This window comes from Jaculus jaculus, chromosome 2 (assembly GCF_020740685.1).
Source record: "Jaculus jaculus isolate mJacJac1 chromosome 2, mJacJac1.mat.Y.cur, whole genome shotgun sequence".
Lineage (NCBI taxonomy): Eukaryota > Metazoa > Chordata > Mammalia > Rodentia > Dipodidae > Jaculus > Jaculus jaculus.
The window spans coordinates 12,677,993-12,691,696 of record NC_059103.1 but is presented as its reverse complement, the minus strand read 5'-3'; the positions used below and the strand labels follow the sequence as shown (position 1 = coordinate 12,691,696).

The 13,704-nt window shown below is 48.4% G+C and overlaps 1 protein-coding gene across 1 annotated transcript in view; it reads right to left on the bottom strand.

The window, feature by feature from the left end:
* The window catches only part of Fzd9 (frizzled class receptor 9), a 33,874-nt gene extending 21,069 nt beyond the window's left edge, over positions 1-12,805 (bottom strand). The window contains exon 1 of the mRNA XM_045142892.1: positions 12,791-12,805. Within this exon, the coding sequence (XP_044998827.1) occupies positions 12,791-12,805 (15 nt within the window). The remainder of the gene's footprint in view (positions 1-12,790) is intronic.
* Between the last annotated feature and the right edge of the window lie 899 nt (positions 12,806-13,704).

Here is a 13,704-nt window from a genome sequence, read left to right as displayed (position 1 = left end):
GGGGACCATAGGCGGTACTGCCATGCTTGGTGTTTCCATGGGCACTGGGCACTGAACTCAGTCTCCTGCTTGCAAGGCAGGCACTTTACACACGGTGCCATCTTCCCAGCTGAGGAATTCATCTCCGTGTCTACTTTCAGAAGAAAACACTGAGGCAGTGGAAGAGAGGAATGCAGTTGTTGAGGCTGGACAAAAGGAAGGAGCCGGGGGTGGGCAGGCCCCATCCTGGGCCCAGACTCCCCTTCAATCAGGATGGCTATTTTTAAGAGGGGCCTGAAGCCTGCTGCCCTTACTTCCTGCCTAGCTCCTCCTATCCCCTCTTATTAGCGTAACTTGTTCCTTGAAGGAAGTGTAACCCCAAATTCAAAGCCTCTCCGTGTCTCTCTTCCCCTCTCTGGTGGGGCTGGCTTCTTCAGACGACTGGGCAACATGGCAGGAGCTGATAAACTCGCTTCCAGTAAGCTGGAGGGACTGGGATGAGCTTCTAAGGTGGGAGGGAAGCCATGCAAGACAGGAACCAGGCTTTCTGTCCAAGTGAACGAGAGTGTGGGGCAGGGTGTATTTATAGCCCGGCCTTGAAGGGGGCCAGGCCTCACATAAATCATTCCATTTCCTTCCTAGCGAGGGTAAAAATAGCCCTGGGGCAGCCTGCCTAGGCTGAGCTTGTGTATGGAGCTGCTAGGCAGCCCTTTGCCCACAGAACCACCCTCTGCCACACCTCCTTGGACCATCAGGGCCAAATTTCCACCCCTTCTTCTCACGGGGTACCGGTTCTCCGTCCGCCTTTCCTCTGCTCCCAAAACAGAGACGCTAGGTTCCAAGATGCAACTGAGGAAGCAGGGTGCTAGGCTGAGGCTGGCTTAGAGGGGGACAGTTCAAATCCCAGCACAGAGTAGGGGTACTGGGAATATCAGAGGCAGACCAGAATGCTAAGCATGCTCAGACGGCCGCCTCGACCTCCTGCCTGGATCCTCCCCGCCCTCACTTGAAGGCTGTGTGACATGAGTGGACGGCATATGCCGAAGGCCCCCAAATAAGCCTTCTGGTGCACGTGGGGCCTTCTGCGATCCGACCGCAGGGGAAACTGAGGCAGAAGGAAAAGGAGGACCTTTGGGAGACCCTGAATCAGAATTCAGGTGGGAGAGCTGGGGATATGGCTTAAGGGTTAAGATGTTTGCCTGCTATGCCCAGGGACCCCGGTTCGAGTCCCTAGGACCCACGTAAGCCAGATGCACAAGAGGGCGCATGCACCTGGAGTCCGTTTGTAGTGGAGCAGTGGCTGGAGGCTCTGGCGTGCCCATTCTCTCCTTCTCTGAGTCTCTTCCTCTGTCTCTCAATTAACTAAATAAATAAAATATTTTTTTAAAAAAGAATCAAGGTGGGAAAAACCCTCAGCCGATGTCCCTGGAAGGGCATTTTCAGTCTGCAAAAGGTTATTTGGGCCAGGTGTGGTGGCACACAACTTTAATCCCAGCACTCAGGAGGCAGAGGTAGGAGGATTACTCTGAGTATCAGGCCAGCCTGAGCTAGAGTGAGACCCTATCTCAAAAATCCAAAAAACAGCCGGGCGTGGTGGTGCACGCCTTTAATCCCAGCACTCGGGAGGCGGAGGTAGGAGGATCGCTGAGAGTTCGAGGCCACCCTGAGACTACATAGTGGATTCCAGGTCAGCCTGAGCCAGAGTGAGACCCTACCTTGAAAAACAAAAAAACAAAACAAAACAAAAATTCAAAAAACATAAAATAAAATAAATGAAATAAAATGGTTATTTGGGAACACCTTATCAACGAAGATTGCCAGGTCCCCTCAGGACCTCCTGCAACAGGAATTCTATGGGGGTAGGACCAAAAATGCTTTTGAAGGCTGGAGAGATGGCTTAGAGGTTAAGGTGCTTGCCTGCAAAGCCAGAGGATCCAGGTTAGATTCCCCAGGAACCACATAGGCCAGATGCACAAAGAGGCACATGCATCTGGAGCTTGTTTGCAGTGGCTGAAGGCCCTGACATGCCCATTCTTTCTCTCTCTATCTGCCTCTCTCCCTCTCTCAAATAATAAATAAATAAAAATAAAATGTTTTTTCTTATAAAAAGAAAAAAATGCATTTGAGGGCTGGAGAGATGGCTTAGTTGTTAAGACACTTGCCAGCAAAGCCTAAGAACTCATATTTGAATCTCCAGGTCCCACATAAGCCAGACATGCAGTGACTCAAGCACGCAATGTCACACATGCGCCACAAGGGGGCACATGCATCTAGAGTTCATTTGCAGTAGGCCCTGGCACGACCATTCTTTCTCTCTGCTTCTTTCTCTCTCTCTCTCTCAAAATAATTTTTTTTTTGGGGGGGGGTTGGTTCAAGGTAGGTCTCATTCTAGCCCAGCCTGACTTGGAATTCACTCTGTAGTCTCAGGTGACCTTGAACTCACGGCGATCCTCCTACCTCTGCCTCCCAAGTGCTGGGGTTAAAAGCGTGTGCCAGAATGCCCAGTTCAGTATTTTTAAAAATATTTTATTTATTTATTTAGTTACTTGAAAAGGGGAGAAAGAGGCAGATAGAGAGAGAATGTGCACACCAGGGCCTCTAACCACTACAAACGAACTCTAGATATATGTGCCACCTTGTACATCTGGCTTTATGTGGGTACTGTGTAATCAGACCTAAGGTCTTTGGATTTGCTGGTAAGCACCTTAACCACTACGCTGTCTCTCTAGCCTTTTCTTTTTTATATTGAACTCAAGTTCTCATGCTTATAAGGCAAGTACTTTACCAGCTGAGCTATCTCCCAACCCCTCCCCCGCCTCCTTCTTTTTAAAAATTTTCATTTATTTATTTGAGAGAGAGAAAGAGGTGGGGAGAGAGAGAGAGAGAGAGGATGGGCACACCAAGGTGTCTAGTTATTGCAAATGAACTCCAGGTACATGTGCCACCTTGTGTATCTGGCTTATGTGGGTACTGGGGAATTGAACCTAGGTCCTTAGGTTTCACAGGCAAGCACCTTAACCACTAAGCCATCTCTCCAGCCCTTTTTTAAGACAAGGTCTCACTGTTTGCAGGATGACCTCTCAAACTCTCAGTCCTCCCGCCTCGCTCCCATGTGCTGGGATTGCGGACCTGGGTGACACCACGGCTGGCAAGCGACAAGTCTAATGTGGGACATGCAGTTCTGAGAACCACTGTGGGAGGCAGGACGGGGTCAAGGCCACACCTCTACACCCTCCTCTGTCCTCTGTCCCTCCTCCTCAGGCCAGCCAGTTTTCCAACTGTCTCTGGGTCAGCAACTATGGAAAAAAAGTGTCCAGTTGGAAAAGTGACCTATTTGGGGCACGATCACTCCCTTCCCTGCCTGCCAGCATTGCAGCCTCTCTCCAGGGTCAGGAGGGGGCTCTAGCTGTGGATGAGGCCTGGTGTCTCGTCCGCAGGAGTCATGGGGAATGGATGACCTGTGAGCAGCAAACTTGAAAAGCAGCTGTTTTTTTTTTCCTGTTTCTTTTTTTCTTTTTAAATATCTTATTTATTATCTATTTATTTATTTGGAGAGAAAGATACACAGAGAGAAAGAATGGGCAGGCCAGGGCCTCTAGCCACTGCAAGTGAACTCCAGATGCATGCGCCACTACCGAATGCATTTGGTTTTATGTGGGTACTGGGGAATTGGACCTGGGATCTTAGGCTTTGCAGGCTAAGCCATCTTTCCAATTCATCTGTTTCCTTTCCTTTTATTTTATTTTTTAAGAGAGAGAGAGAGAGAGAGAATTGGCATGCCAGGGCCTCAGCAACTGAATCAAGCTCCAGACATTTGCACCACCCAGTGGGCATGTGCGGCCTTGTACTTGCCTCACCTTTGTGTGTCTCCTCATGTGGGATCTGGAGAGTCAAACATGGGTCCTGAGGCTACACACCTTAGCCACTAAGCCCTCTCTCCAGTACCCCCCACCCTTTTTTTTTTTTTTTCGGTTTTTCAAGGTAGGATCTCACTGTACTTCAGGCTGACCTGTATGTAGCCTCGAACTAATTGCCACCCTCCGACCTCTGCCTCCTGAGTGCTGGGATTGAAGACATGCACCACCGTGCCTGCTCCCTTTGTGTTCTTTTGAGACAAGATGTCATGTAGCCCAGGCTGGCCTTGAATTCACTGTAGCCAGAGATGACCTTGAACTCCTGATTCTACAGGCATACAACACCATGGCTGGCTTATTTGGGGTTTTTCATTTTTTTTTGTTTGAGACAGGATCTCACTCTAGCCCAGGCTAGCCTCACACTCCTCCTGACTCAGCCTCCCAGGTGCTGAGATTACAAGTATAAGCCACCTCACAGGTATGGACTTTGCTTTGGATTTTTGAGACAGGGTCCTACTGTGTAGCTCAGGCTGGCCTCGTATGCTCAAAGGTCTAGCTTCCACCCGCTAGCGCTGTATAGAACAAGGGACGTGGTACAGGCCTGTCATCCTATGAGACTGGAGGTAGAGGCAGGAGGATCAGAAGTTCAAGGTTATCCTCTGTTACACATCAAGTTCAAGGCCTGGGATACCTAAGATGACCCTTTGTCAAAAAAGAAAAAAAGAAAAAGCTGGGCATGGTGGTGCACACCTTTGATCCCAGCACTCCAGAGGCAGATGTAGGAAGATCACCATGAGTTCAAGGCCACTCTGAGACTACAGGGTGAATTCGAGGTCAGCCTGGGCTAGAGTGAGACCCTACCTCGAAAAAACAAACAAACAAAAAACAATCTCTTTCCCTCTTGCAGCTTTCAAATAAATAAAAGAAAAAAATTAAATACAAAAGTTTACTGGGAAGGGTGGTGGCTGGAGAGATGGCCAAAGGACCCAGGTTTGACTCCTCAGGAACCATGTAAGCCAGATGCACAAGGGGGCACACACATCTGGAGTTCATTTGCAGTGGCTGGAGGCCCTGGTGCACTCATTCTGTCTCTCTCTACCTGCCTATTTCTGTGTCTTTATCTATCTCTCTCTCAAATAAATAAATAAAAATAAAATATTTAGTCAGGCATGGTGCACACGCCTTTAATCCCAGCACACGGGAGTCAGAGGTAGGAGGATTGCTATGAATTTGAGGCCACCCTGAAACTACATAGTGAATTCCAGGTCAGCCTGGGCTAGAGCAAGACCCTACCTTGAAAAAACAACAACAACAAAAACAATAATAAAATAAATAAAAATGAAATAAAATACAGCTGGACATGGTGGCGCATGCCTTTAATCCCAGTACTCGGAAGGCAGAGGTAGGAGGATCGCCATGAGTTCAAGGCCACCTTGAGACTACATAGTGAATTCCAGGTCGGCCTGAGCTAAAGTGAGACCCTACCTTGAGAATCCAAAAAAAAAGAAGCTTACTGGGATTTAGTGTTCCAGACCCATAATCCTAGCCTTTGTGAGGCTGAGGCAGGAGGATTGGGAGTTTGAGGTCAGCCTGGGCTACCTAGCCGGTACAGAGCCTGGCTGTATGTTAACACACAGGGATTTGAACCAGGGTCTCTTTGGGTCACAATGGCAAAGCCTGCATTCTGTCTCATGTCCAAGCTCAGCGCTGTCATAAGCTGTCCCCAGCGTCTTGCTCATGTGATGTTCGGGATGTGAGTGTCCAGCAGTGCTCAGGCCAGGGGTGGCAGAGTGCCCTGCTTGTTCTTGGGCATCATATCCATGCTCTGGGCACTGAAGCTTTGGCAGGGACTACAGGTATTTAATTCATCTAATTAGACTTGAGAAGTAGCTCTGCCCGCACCACACCCTGAGGGATTTACTTTTCTCCCTTGCCTGCCCAGCTCTAGGCCAGAAGTTCCCTTTTTAAAAAAATATATATTATTTATTTATTTTATTTGCAAGCAGAAAGATCCAGGCGCACAGAGATGGCAGAAATAGAGAGATTGGGCACAGCAGGGCCTCCAGTTACTGCAGACAAACTCCACATGCATGCACCACTTTGTGCGTCTGGCTTTATGTGGGTCCTGGGGAATCGAACCCTGGTCATTAGGCTTTAGAGGCAAGAGCCTTAAGTGCTGAGTCATCTCCCCAGCCCTCCCTTTTCCTTTCCTCTTTCCACTTTTCTCCTTCCATTCTTGTCTCCTTTTCTATTATTATTATTAATTTGAGACAGGGTTTCAGCTGTAGCCAAGGCTCACTCTGTAGCCCAGGCTCACTCTGTAGCCCAGGCTGGCCTCGAACTCACAGTGCTCCTCTTCCCACCTCAGCCTCCCAAGTGAGTGCTGAGGTCACAAGAGTGAGCCATCTTGTCTTGTCTCGTGAGCCTGACATCAGGTGTCTTCCTCAGTTACTCTCCACCTTATTTATTGGCACGGGGTCTCTCATTGAACCTAGAGCTAACTGATTGGACTAGACTAGCTAGCCACTGAGCCCCCACCTCTGCCTTCCCAGGGCTGGGATTACAGGTGCGCACACCCTGGGGGTGGGTGCTGGAGATCCAAGCTCAGGTACTCACGCTTGCACAGTGGGCCTTTTACTCACTGATCCCTCTTCCCAACACCCCCCTCCACTTCAGGACTTTTCTACTGGCTGTTATCAATGTCCCCCGGAACACACGCCATGAGGAGCGAACTCTTTCAAGGTTGGACGGGTTAGACGTGACATTTACCTTCTAGGCAACATAAGAGCGCTGGAAGTATAGCTTAGTGGTAGTACGCTTGCCTAGAGAAGCGTAACAGAGGCCTAATGAAAAGGTAACAAGGGGGCTGGAGAGATGGCTTAGCGGTTAAGCGCTTGCCTGTGAAGCCTAAGGACCCCGGTTCGATTCTCCAGGACCCACATAAGCCAGATGCACAAGGTGGTGCACATGTCTGGAGTTTGTAGTGGCTGGAGGCCTTGGCACGCCCATTCTCTCTCTCTCTATCTGTCTCTTTCTCTCTCAAGTAAATAAATTAAAATATATTTTTTTAAAAAAGATGACAAACAGAGATTCTAGAGCAATCTGGGTTCAAATCCTGCCTCTGACCAGCCTAGCTGTGTGACTTTAGACCAAACAGGATCCACTCTGGGCTGTAAATCTCCCGTCCGCAAAGGGCGGTTACTGAGGGCGCCTGCTCTGCTGGCGGAGTGAACAAGGTCATAACATGTGACATGGAATGCTGGCCACTGTGACCGTCAGAAGCCTGTCTGGAGAGCTTCACAGGGAACATTGGAGGATTATAGCAAGATATTAGGTGACTAACGATGGCTGTGTCTCCTATGCTAGCCCCAGCCCTCTTTGATTCCCCAGGTTTTTTTCTTTTCTTTTCTTTTCTTTTTTTTTTTTTTTGGTAGGGTCTCACTCTAGCCCAGGCTGACTTGGAATTCACTATGTTGTCTCAGGGTGGCCTTGAACTCACGGTGATCCTCCTACCTCTGCCTTCTGAGTGCTGGGATTAAAGGCGTGCGCCACCACGCCCGGCTTCTTCATGTCAGTTTTGTGTGTGTGTGTGTGTGTGTGTGTACATGTGCAGGATTTCTCTCTGGATTTCATTCTGCTGCTTTTTTTTTTAAAAAAGCAAATTTTATTTGTTATTAAAACTGTTGCTAATTTCATCTCCACTGAGCTGTGTTTTATTTATTTTTTGTTGTTTATTTATTTATTTGAGAGTGATAGAGAGAAAGAGGCAGATAGATAGATAGACAGAGAAAGGGCACGCCAGGGCCTCCAGCCACTGAAAACAAATTCCAGATGCGTGCACCTCCTAGTGCATCTGGCTAACGTGGATCCTGTGGAATCGAGTCTCGAACCAGGGTCCTTAGGCTTCACAGGCAAGAGCTTAATTTCTAAGCCATCTCTCCAGCCCCCCCAAAACTTTATTTTTATTTATTTATGAGAGAGAGGGGGAGAGAGAGAATAGGCATGTCGGGGCCTCTAGCTACTGCAAATAAGCTCCAAACGCATGCCCCCCTTGTGCATCTGGCTTACATGGGTCCTGGGGAATCAAACCGAGGTCCTTTGGCTTTGCAGGCAAATGTCTTAACTGCTAAGCCGTCTCTCCAGCCCTGTTGTTGTTGTCCCCCCCCACTTTGGTTTTTTGATGTAGAGTCTTGCTCTAGCCCAGACTGACCTGGAATTCACTGTGTGGTCCCTGGCTTTAAAAATATATTTTTTCCCAGCACTCAGGATGCAGAGGTAGGAGGATTGCAGAGAGTTCGAGGCCACCCTGAGAATACATAGTGAATTCCAGGTCAGCCTGAGCTAGAGTGAGACCCTACCTTGAAAAACTGCCAGGTGTGGTGGCGCACGCCTTTAATCCCAGCACTTGGGAGGCAGAGGTAGGAGGATCGCCGTGAGTTCAAGGCCACCCTGAGACTACAGAGTTAATTCCAGGTCAGCCTGGGCTAGAGTGAGACCCTACCTTAGGAAAAGAAAAAGAAAAAGAAAAAAATAATATATATATATTTTAGGGCTGGAGAGATGGCTTAGCAGTCAGGCATTTTCCTGCAAGGCCAAAGGACCCAGGTTTGATTGCCCAGGACCCACATAAACCAGATGAATATGGTGGCACATGCTTCTGGAGTTTGTTTACAGTGGCTGAAGACTCTGGCATGCCCATTTTCTCTCTCCCTCTTGCCCGCTACCTCTTTCTCTCTCTCTCAAATAAACAAAATTAAAAATATTTTGCCCCCACCCCACAGTAACTGACTGCTGCTCTCACAACTCGTGACCCACAACTCCATGGCGAACACCAACAATCCCACTGAGGAGGGCCCTCAATGAAGTGGGGGGCAGGCAGGCAGGAAACGCTGGTACCAACACATGATGTGTCCATACAAACTTCCTACTTAATATAAAAAAAGAGAAAATTTATTTATTTATTTACTTGAAAGAGAGGCAGATAGAGAGAATGAGCATGCCAGGATCTCTAGCTACTGCAAAAAAGTACCACGTGGTCCTGGGGAATCAAACCTGGGTCCTTCAACCTTACTGGCACCTGCTTTAACTTCTAAGCCATCTCTCCAACCCTCATTTGGCTCTTCTTTGCTGGGCTTGCTTGGAGCCTCCAGAAAATTCTCCTGTCTCCTCCTCCCATCTATCTGTCAGACCAGGGTCAGTGGGCTGGGACTGTATGTAGCTGCCAGCCTTGGCCCCCTTTTTTTTTTTTTTTTTTTTCTTTTTTGACAGCTATTCCAAAAATTCCTTTATTTCTGCCATCCAAGATGTAATCAATGTGGATGTGTTAAAATTAATCAAACATTGGGCTGGAGAGATGGCTTAGCGGTTAAGCGCTTGCCTGTGAAGCCTAAGGACCCCGGTTCGAGGCTCGGTTCCCCAGGTCCCACGTTAGCCAGATGCACAAGGGGGCGCACGCATCTGGAGTTCGTTTGCAGAGGCTGGAAGCCCTGGGGCGCCCATTCTCTCTCTCTCCCTCTGTCTGTCTTTCTCTCTGTGTCTGTCGCTCTCAATTAAATAAATAAAAAATTAAAAAAAAATTAATCAAACATCTTTGGGTTATAACTCTGATAACGTCCCTCTGTCATTTTGATAGTTTTTTTCTTTTTAAAATTTTTATTAGCATTTTCCATGATTATTAAAAAAAAAAAAAATCCCACGGTAATTCCCTACCTCCCCCCAGCCCCTGGCTTTTACGTGCAGTCTGGGGATCAAATTTGGATATTCCAGCTTGAATGGCAATTGCTTAATCCACTGAGCCATGTGCCAGGCATGGTGGCCTACACTATAATGCCAGCACCAGGATATGTTGGGCCAATCCCAGCACTCAGGAGTTGGAGGCCATCCTCAGCTACATAGAGACTTTGAGGCCAGCCTGGGCTATCTACCTGAGACCCTGTTTAGAAAACCAAGAAGTGGAGAAGATAGCTAAGCGGTTGAAGGATCTTGCTTGTAGACCCTACCTTCTGATTTTGATTCTCCCCGGCACCACATCAAGCCAGACACTTCCATGTGTGATCCCCATGTGCCTATGACAAGAGGAGGTGAAACCAGCGAGGCTCTCCTCTCATTCATTGACAAAGGCAAGAGACCCTGTCTCAAAGACAGTGGGGTGGGAAAAAAGCACAGGCACCTCGAGGCTGCCCTTTGACCTCTGCACACATGCTGTGGCATATGTGTACCAACACACACACACACACACACACACACACACACATACATACCCATCAATTAATTAAGTTTTTTTTTTTTTTTTAGTTTTCCAGGTAGGGTCTTGTTCTAGCCCTTGCTGACCTGGAATTGACTATGTAGTCTCAGGCTGGCCTTGAACTCTTAGTGGTCTTCCTACTTCTGTCCTTCCTCCCACCTCCCTCGCCACCCCATGCTGGGATTAAAGGCATGTGCCACCATGCCCAACTTGATTTTATTTTTATTTTTATTATTTTGTGGGGTTCTTTTGTTTGTTTGTTTTGTTTATCAAGGTAGGGTCTCACTGTAGCCCAGGCTGACCTGGAATTCACTCTATTCTCAGGGTGGCCTCGAACTCACCGCGATCCTCCTACCTCTGCCTCCCGAGTGCTGGGACTAAAGGTGTGCACCACCACGCCCGGCCTTTTTGTTTTGTTTTGTTTTGTTTTTGAGACGGCATTTCACTATGTAGTCCAGGCAGGCCCTGAATTTGTGATCCTCCTGCCTCAGCCTCCTGAGTACTGGGATGAAAGGAGTGTACCCATCACCCTTCTTGCTGACGTGACCACAGTGAAAACGTTTGGGGTCCTTCTGCAGGTATGCGTCTCCCCCAGCTTCCCACAAGCACTGAAACTTTGGAGCCTGTCATTCACCCAGAGAGAACACTGAGAATCTGCCCACATGGCAACAGAAGGCCGCTGTACCTCTAGACTGGAAGAGGCCCGAGGAAAAGCCGCCGTGGTAGCATGCATCTTTAATCCCGGCACTCTGAAGGCAGAGGTGGGAAGATCGCTATCAGTACATTCATGCCAGTCTAGGACTACAGCTCGAGTTCCAGATCAGCTTGGGCTAGAGTGAGACCCTACCTCAGAAAAAGAAGAAGAAAGAGGAGGAGGAAGAGGAGGAGGAGGAGGGCTGGAGAGATGGCTTAGCCATTAGGTACTTGCCTGCAAAGCCTAAGGACCCACGTGAACCAGCTGCACAAGGTGGTGCAGGCGTCTGGAGTTCATTTTCAATGGCTGGAGGCCCTGGTGCAGCCATTCTCTCAATCTGCCTCTCTCTCTCTCATTTTCTCCCCCTCTCTGGCTAATAAATAAAGGAAGAAAAGGAAAGAAAGAGAGAAAGAAAGAAGAGAAAAGTTGGAGCAGTCAGGAGTACGGGCATACTTTTTCTTTCTCCCATTCTTTCCTTCTCTCTCTTTCCTCTCCCCTTTCCCTTTATCATCATCATCATCATCATCATCATCATCATCATCATTTTTGAGATAGGGTCTCACTCTAGCCCAGGCTGACCTGGAGTTCACCATGTAGTCTCAGGCTGTTCTCGAACTCAGTGATTCTCCTACCTCTGCCCCCTGAGTTTTAGAATTAAAGGCACACACCACCATGCCCAGCCTTATTTATTTATTTGTTTTTTGAGGTAGAGTCTCGCTGGAGCCCAGGCTGATTTGGAATTCACTATGACATCTCAGGGTTAGAGTCGAACTCATAGGGATCCACCTACCTCTGCCTCCCAAGTGCTGGGATTAAAGGCATGTGCCACTATGCTGGGATTATTATTGTTATTTATTTGCAAGCAGAGAGAGATGAAAGAGACACAGAGAGAATGCGTGTGCCAGGGCCTCCAGCCACTGCAAACAGACTCCAGATGCATGTGCCACTTTGTGCATCTTGCTTTATATGGGTCCTGGGGAATCAAACTCCCGTCATTAGACTCTTAAGGTAAGTGCCTTAACCGTTGAGCCATCTCTTCTCCTGCCCTTTTTTTTTTTTTTTTTTTTTTTTTTTTAGACAGGGTCTCACTGTTGTCCAGCCTGGTCTGTCTGGAACTCACTACGTAGCCTTGAATTCGCTGTCCTCCTGCCTTGGTCTCCCAAGTGCTGGAATCACAAGCGTGCAATACCCTGTCTGGTTCTTCTGGGTGTCCTGGCTTCGGTTGGGGTAACCCCAGGTCTAGATTTGCGGCGTTAACACGACCTCCCTCCTCCTCTTCCAAGCAAAGACATGTTCTCCTCATGGTCCTGGTCCAGTGGGGGTGCAGACTGGGGACTTTGCCCACCACAGCGCTCCTTGGAATCGGTCCTAAGATATAGAAAGGGAAGAATAAACATTTATTCAAGAAAATTTACTCTGACATGGGAAGCACAGGGAGAGCCTGTGGGTTTTTGAGCTAAGACCCATTCCCTAAATCCTGCACAGGACAAGATGGAAATTCTACTCCGCGCCGTGGCGGCCAAGAACACCCAGGACCTTCTCCTGGCTCTCCCTGGAAGGCTTTCTTCCCCGGAGCGGGGCATGATGATACCTGGGTCTCTGCCTCTCTCCTCCGCTTGAAAGACAGAGGCTACACTGTTACTATATGCACTGTGGGTTTGTTCTTTTTTTTTTTTAATTTTTTTTTTTTTAATATTAAGTAGAAACTTTGTACGGACACATGGCATGTTGGTGCCATCACTCCTGCCTGCCCCCACTCTGCCCAGGGCACTGCTGCTGTTCACCATGGGCTTGTGGGTTCTGAGATGTGAGAGCATCAGGCGGGCATTGTAAAGTGGGGGAGACCTCTGGCCCTTCCCTCCCACTCTGTGGCTCTTACAACCTTCCCGCCCCCCTCTTGTGCAAGATGCCCGGAGCCGTGGAGGGTGTGCTTTAAGTGGACTCCAGTGTCGGGCTCTGGGCAGCTCCCCGATTTCTGCTTTGCTGTCGTGGAGCATCGTCAGCGAGGGTCTCCGTCACCGTGGCGTCGCCCATGCCGCCCGTTCCTCTGTGCCTGCGCCGGGCCGGGGCTGAGGGGCCCGAGGTGGTTCAAGAACTCTGTTCTTGATGCCCTGCCGCAGGGTGCAAGCAGCCCACGCCAGGGGACCAGAGGTCTGGAAACCAGGAGCCAGGAACAGGGAGTACGGGTCTACTGACAGGAGGCCCATTTGTTCTTTTGGTTTTGGTTTTGGTTTGGTTTCTTTTCTTTTCTTTTTTTTTTTTTCTTGGTAGGGTCTCACCCTAGCTCAGGCTGACCTGAAATTCACTATGGAGTCTCAGGGTGGCCTCGAACTCACGGTGATCCTCCTACCTCTGCCTCCCCAGCGCTGGGATTAAAGGCGTGCGCCACCGTGCCAGGCTCTGGTTTGTACTTTTGAAGGATGGTTTCGTATAGCCCAGGCTGGCCTCACGCTGGCTGTGCAACCGAGGATGCCATCTCTCAAATTTCTGATGCTCCTACCTCCAGCTCTCAAGTGCTGGGATTACCAGGATGTGCCACCCTGCCCATCTTCTCCCCATACTTTTATTTTAATGTTTGTTTATTTATTTATTTTTCTCAATTTTTATTAACATTTTCCATGATTATAAAAAATATCCCATGGTTCCTAGCTACAGATGACTGGGCTTCTGCGTGAGAATGAAAATACTTAGTAGCAGAGGCCAGTAAATTAAAAAGGAGACATAAAGGGAAGAGAAAGGAAGGGAGGAGGGTACTTAATAGGTTGGTATTGTATATATGTAAGTACAATGATTGAGATGGGGAGGTAATATGAAGAAGGGAATTTCAGAGGGGAACGTGCGTGGGGGGGAGGTATTACCATGGGATACTTTTTACCATGGGATATTTTTATAATTATGGAAGATGTTAATAAAAATTGTTAAAATAAAAAAAA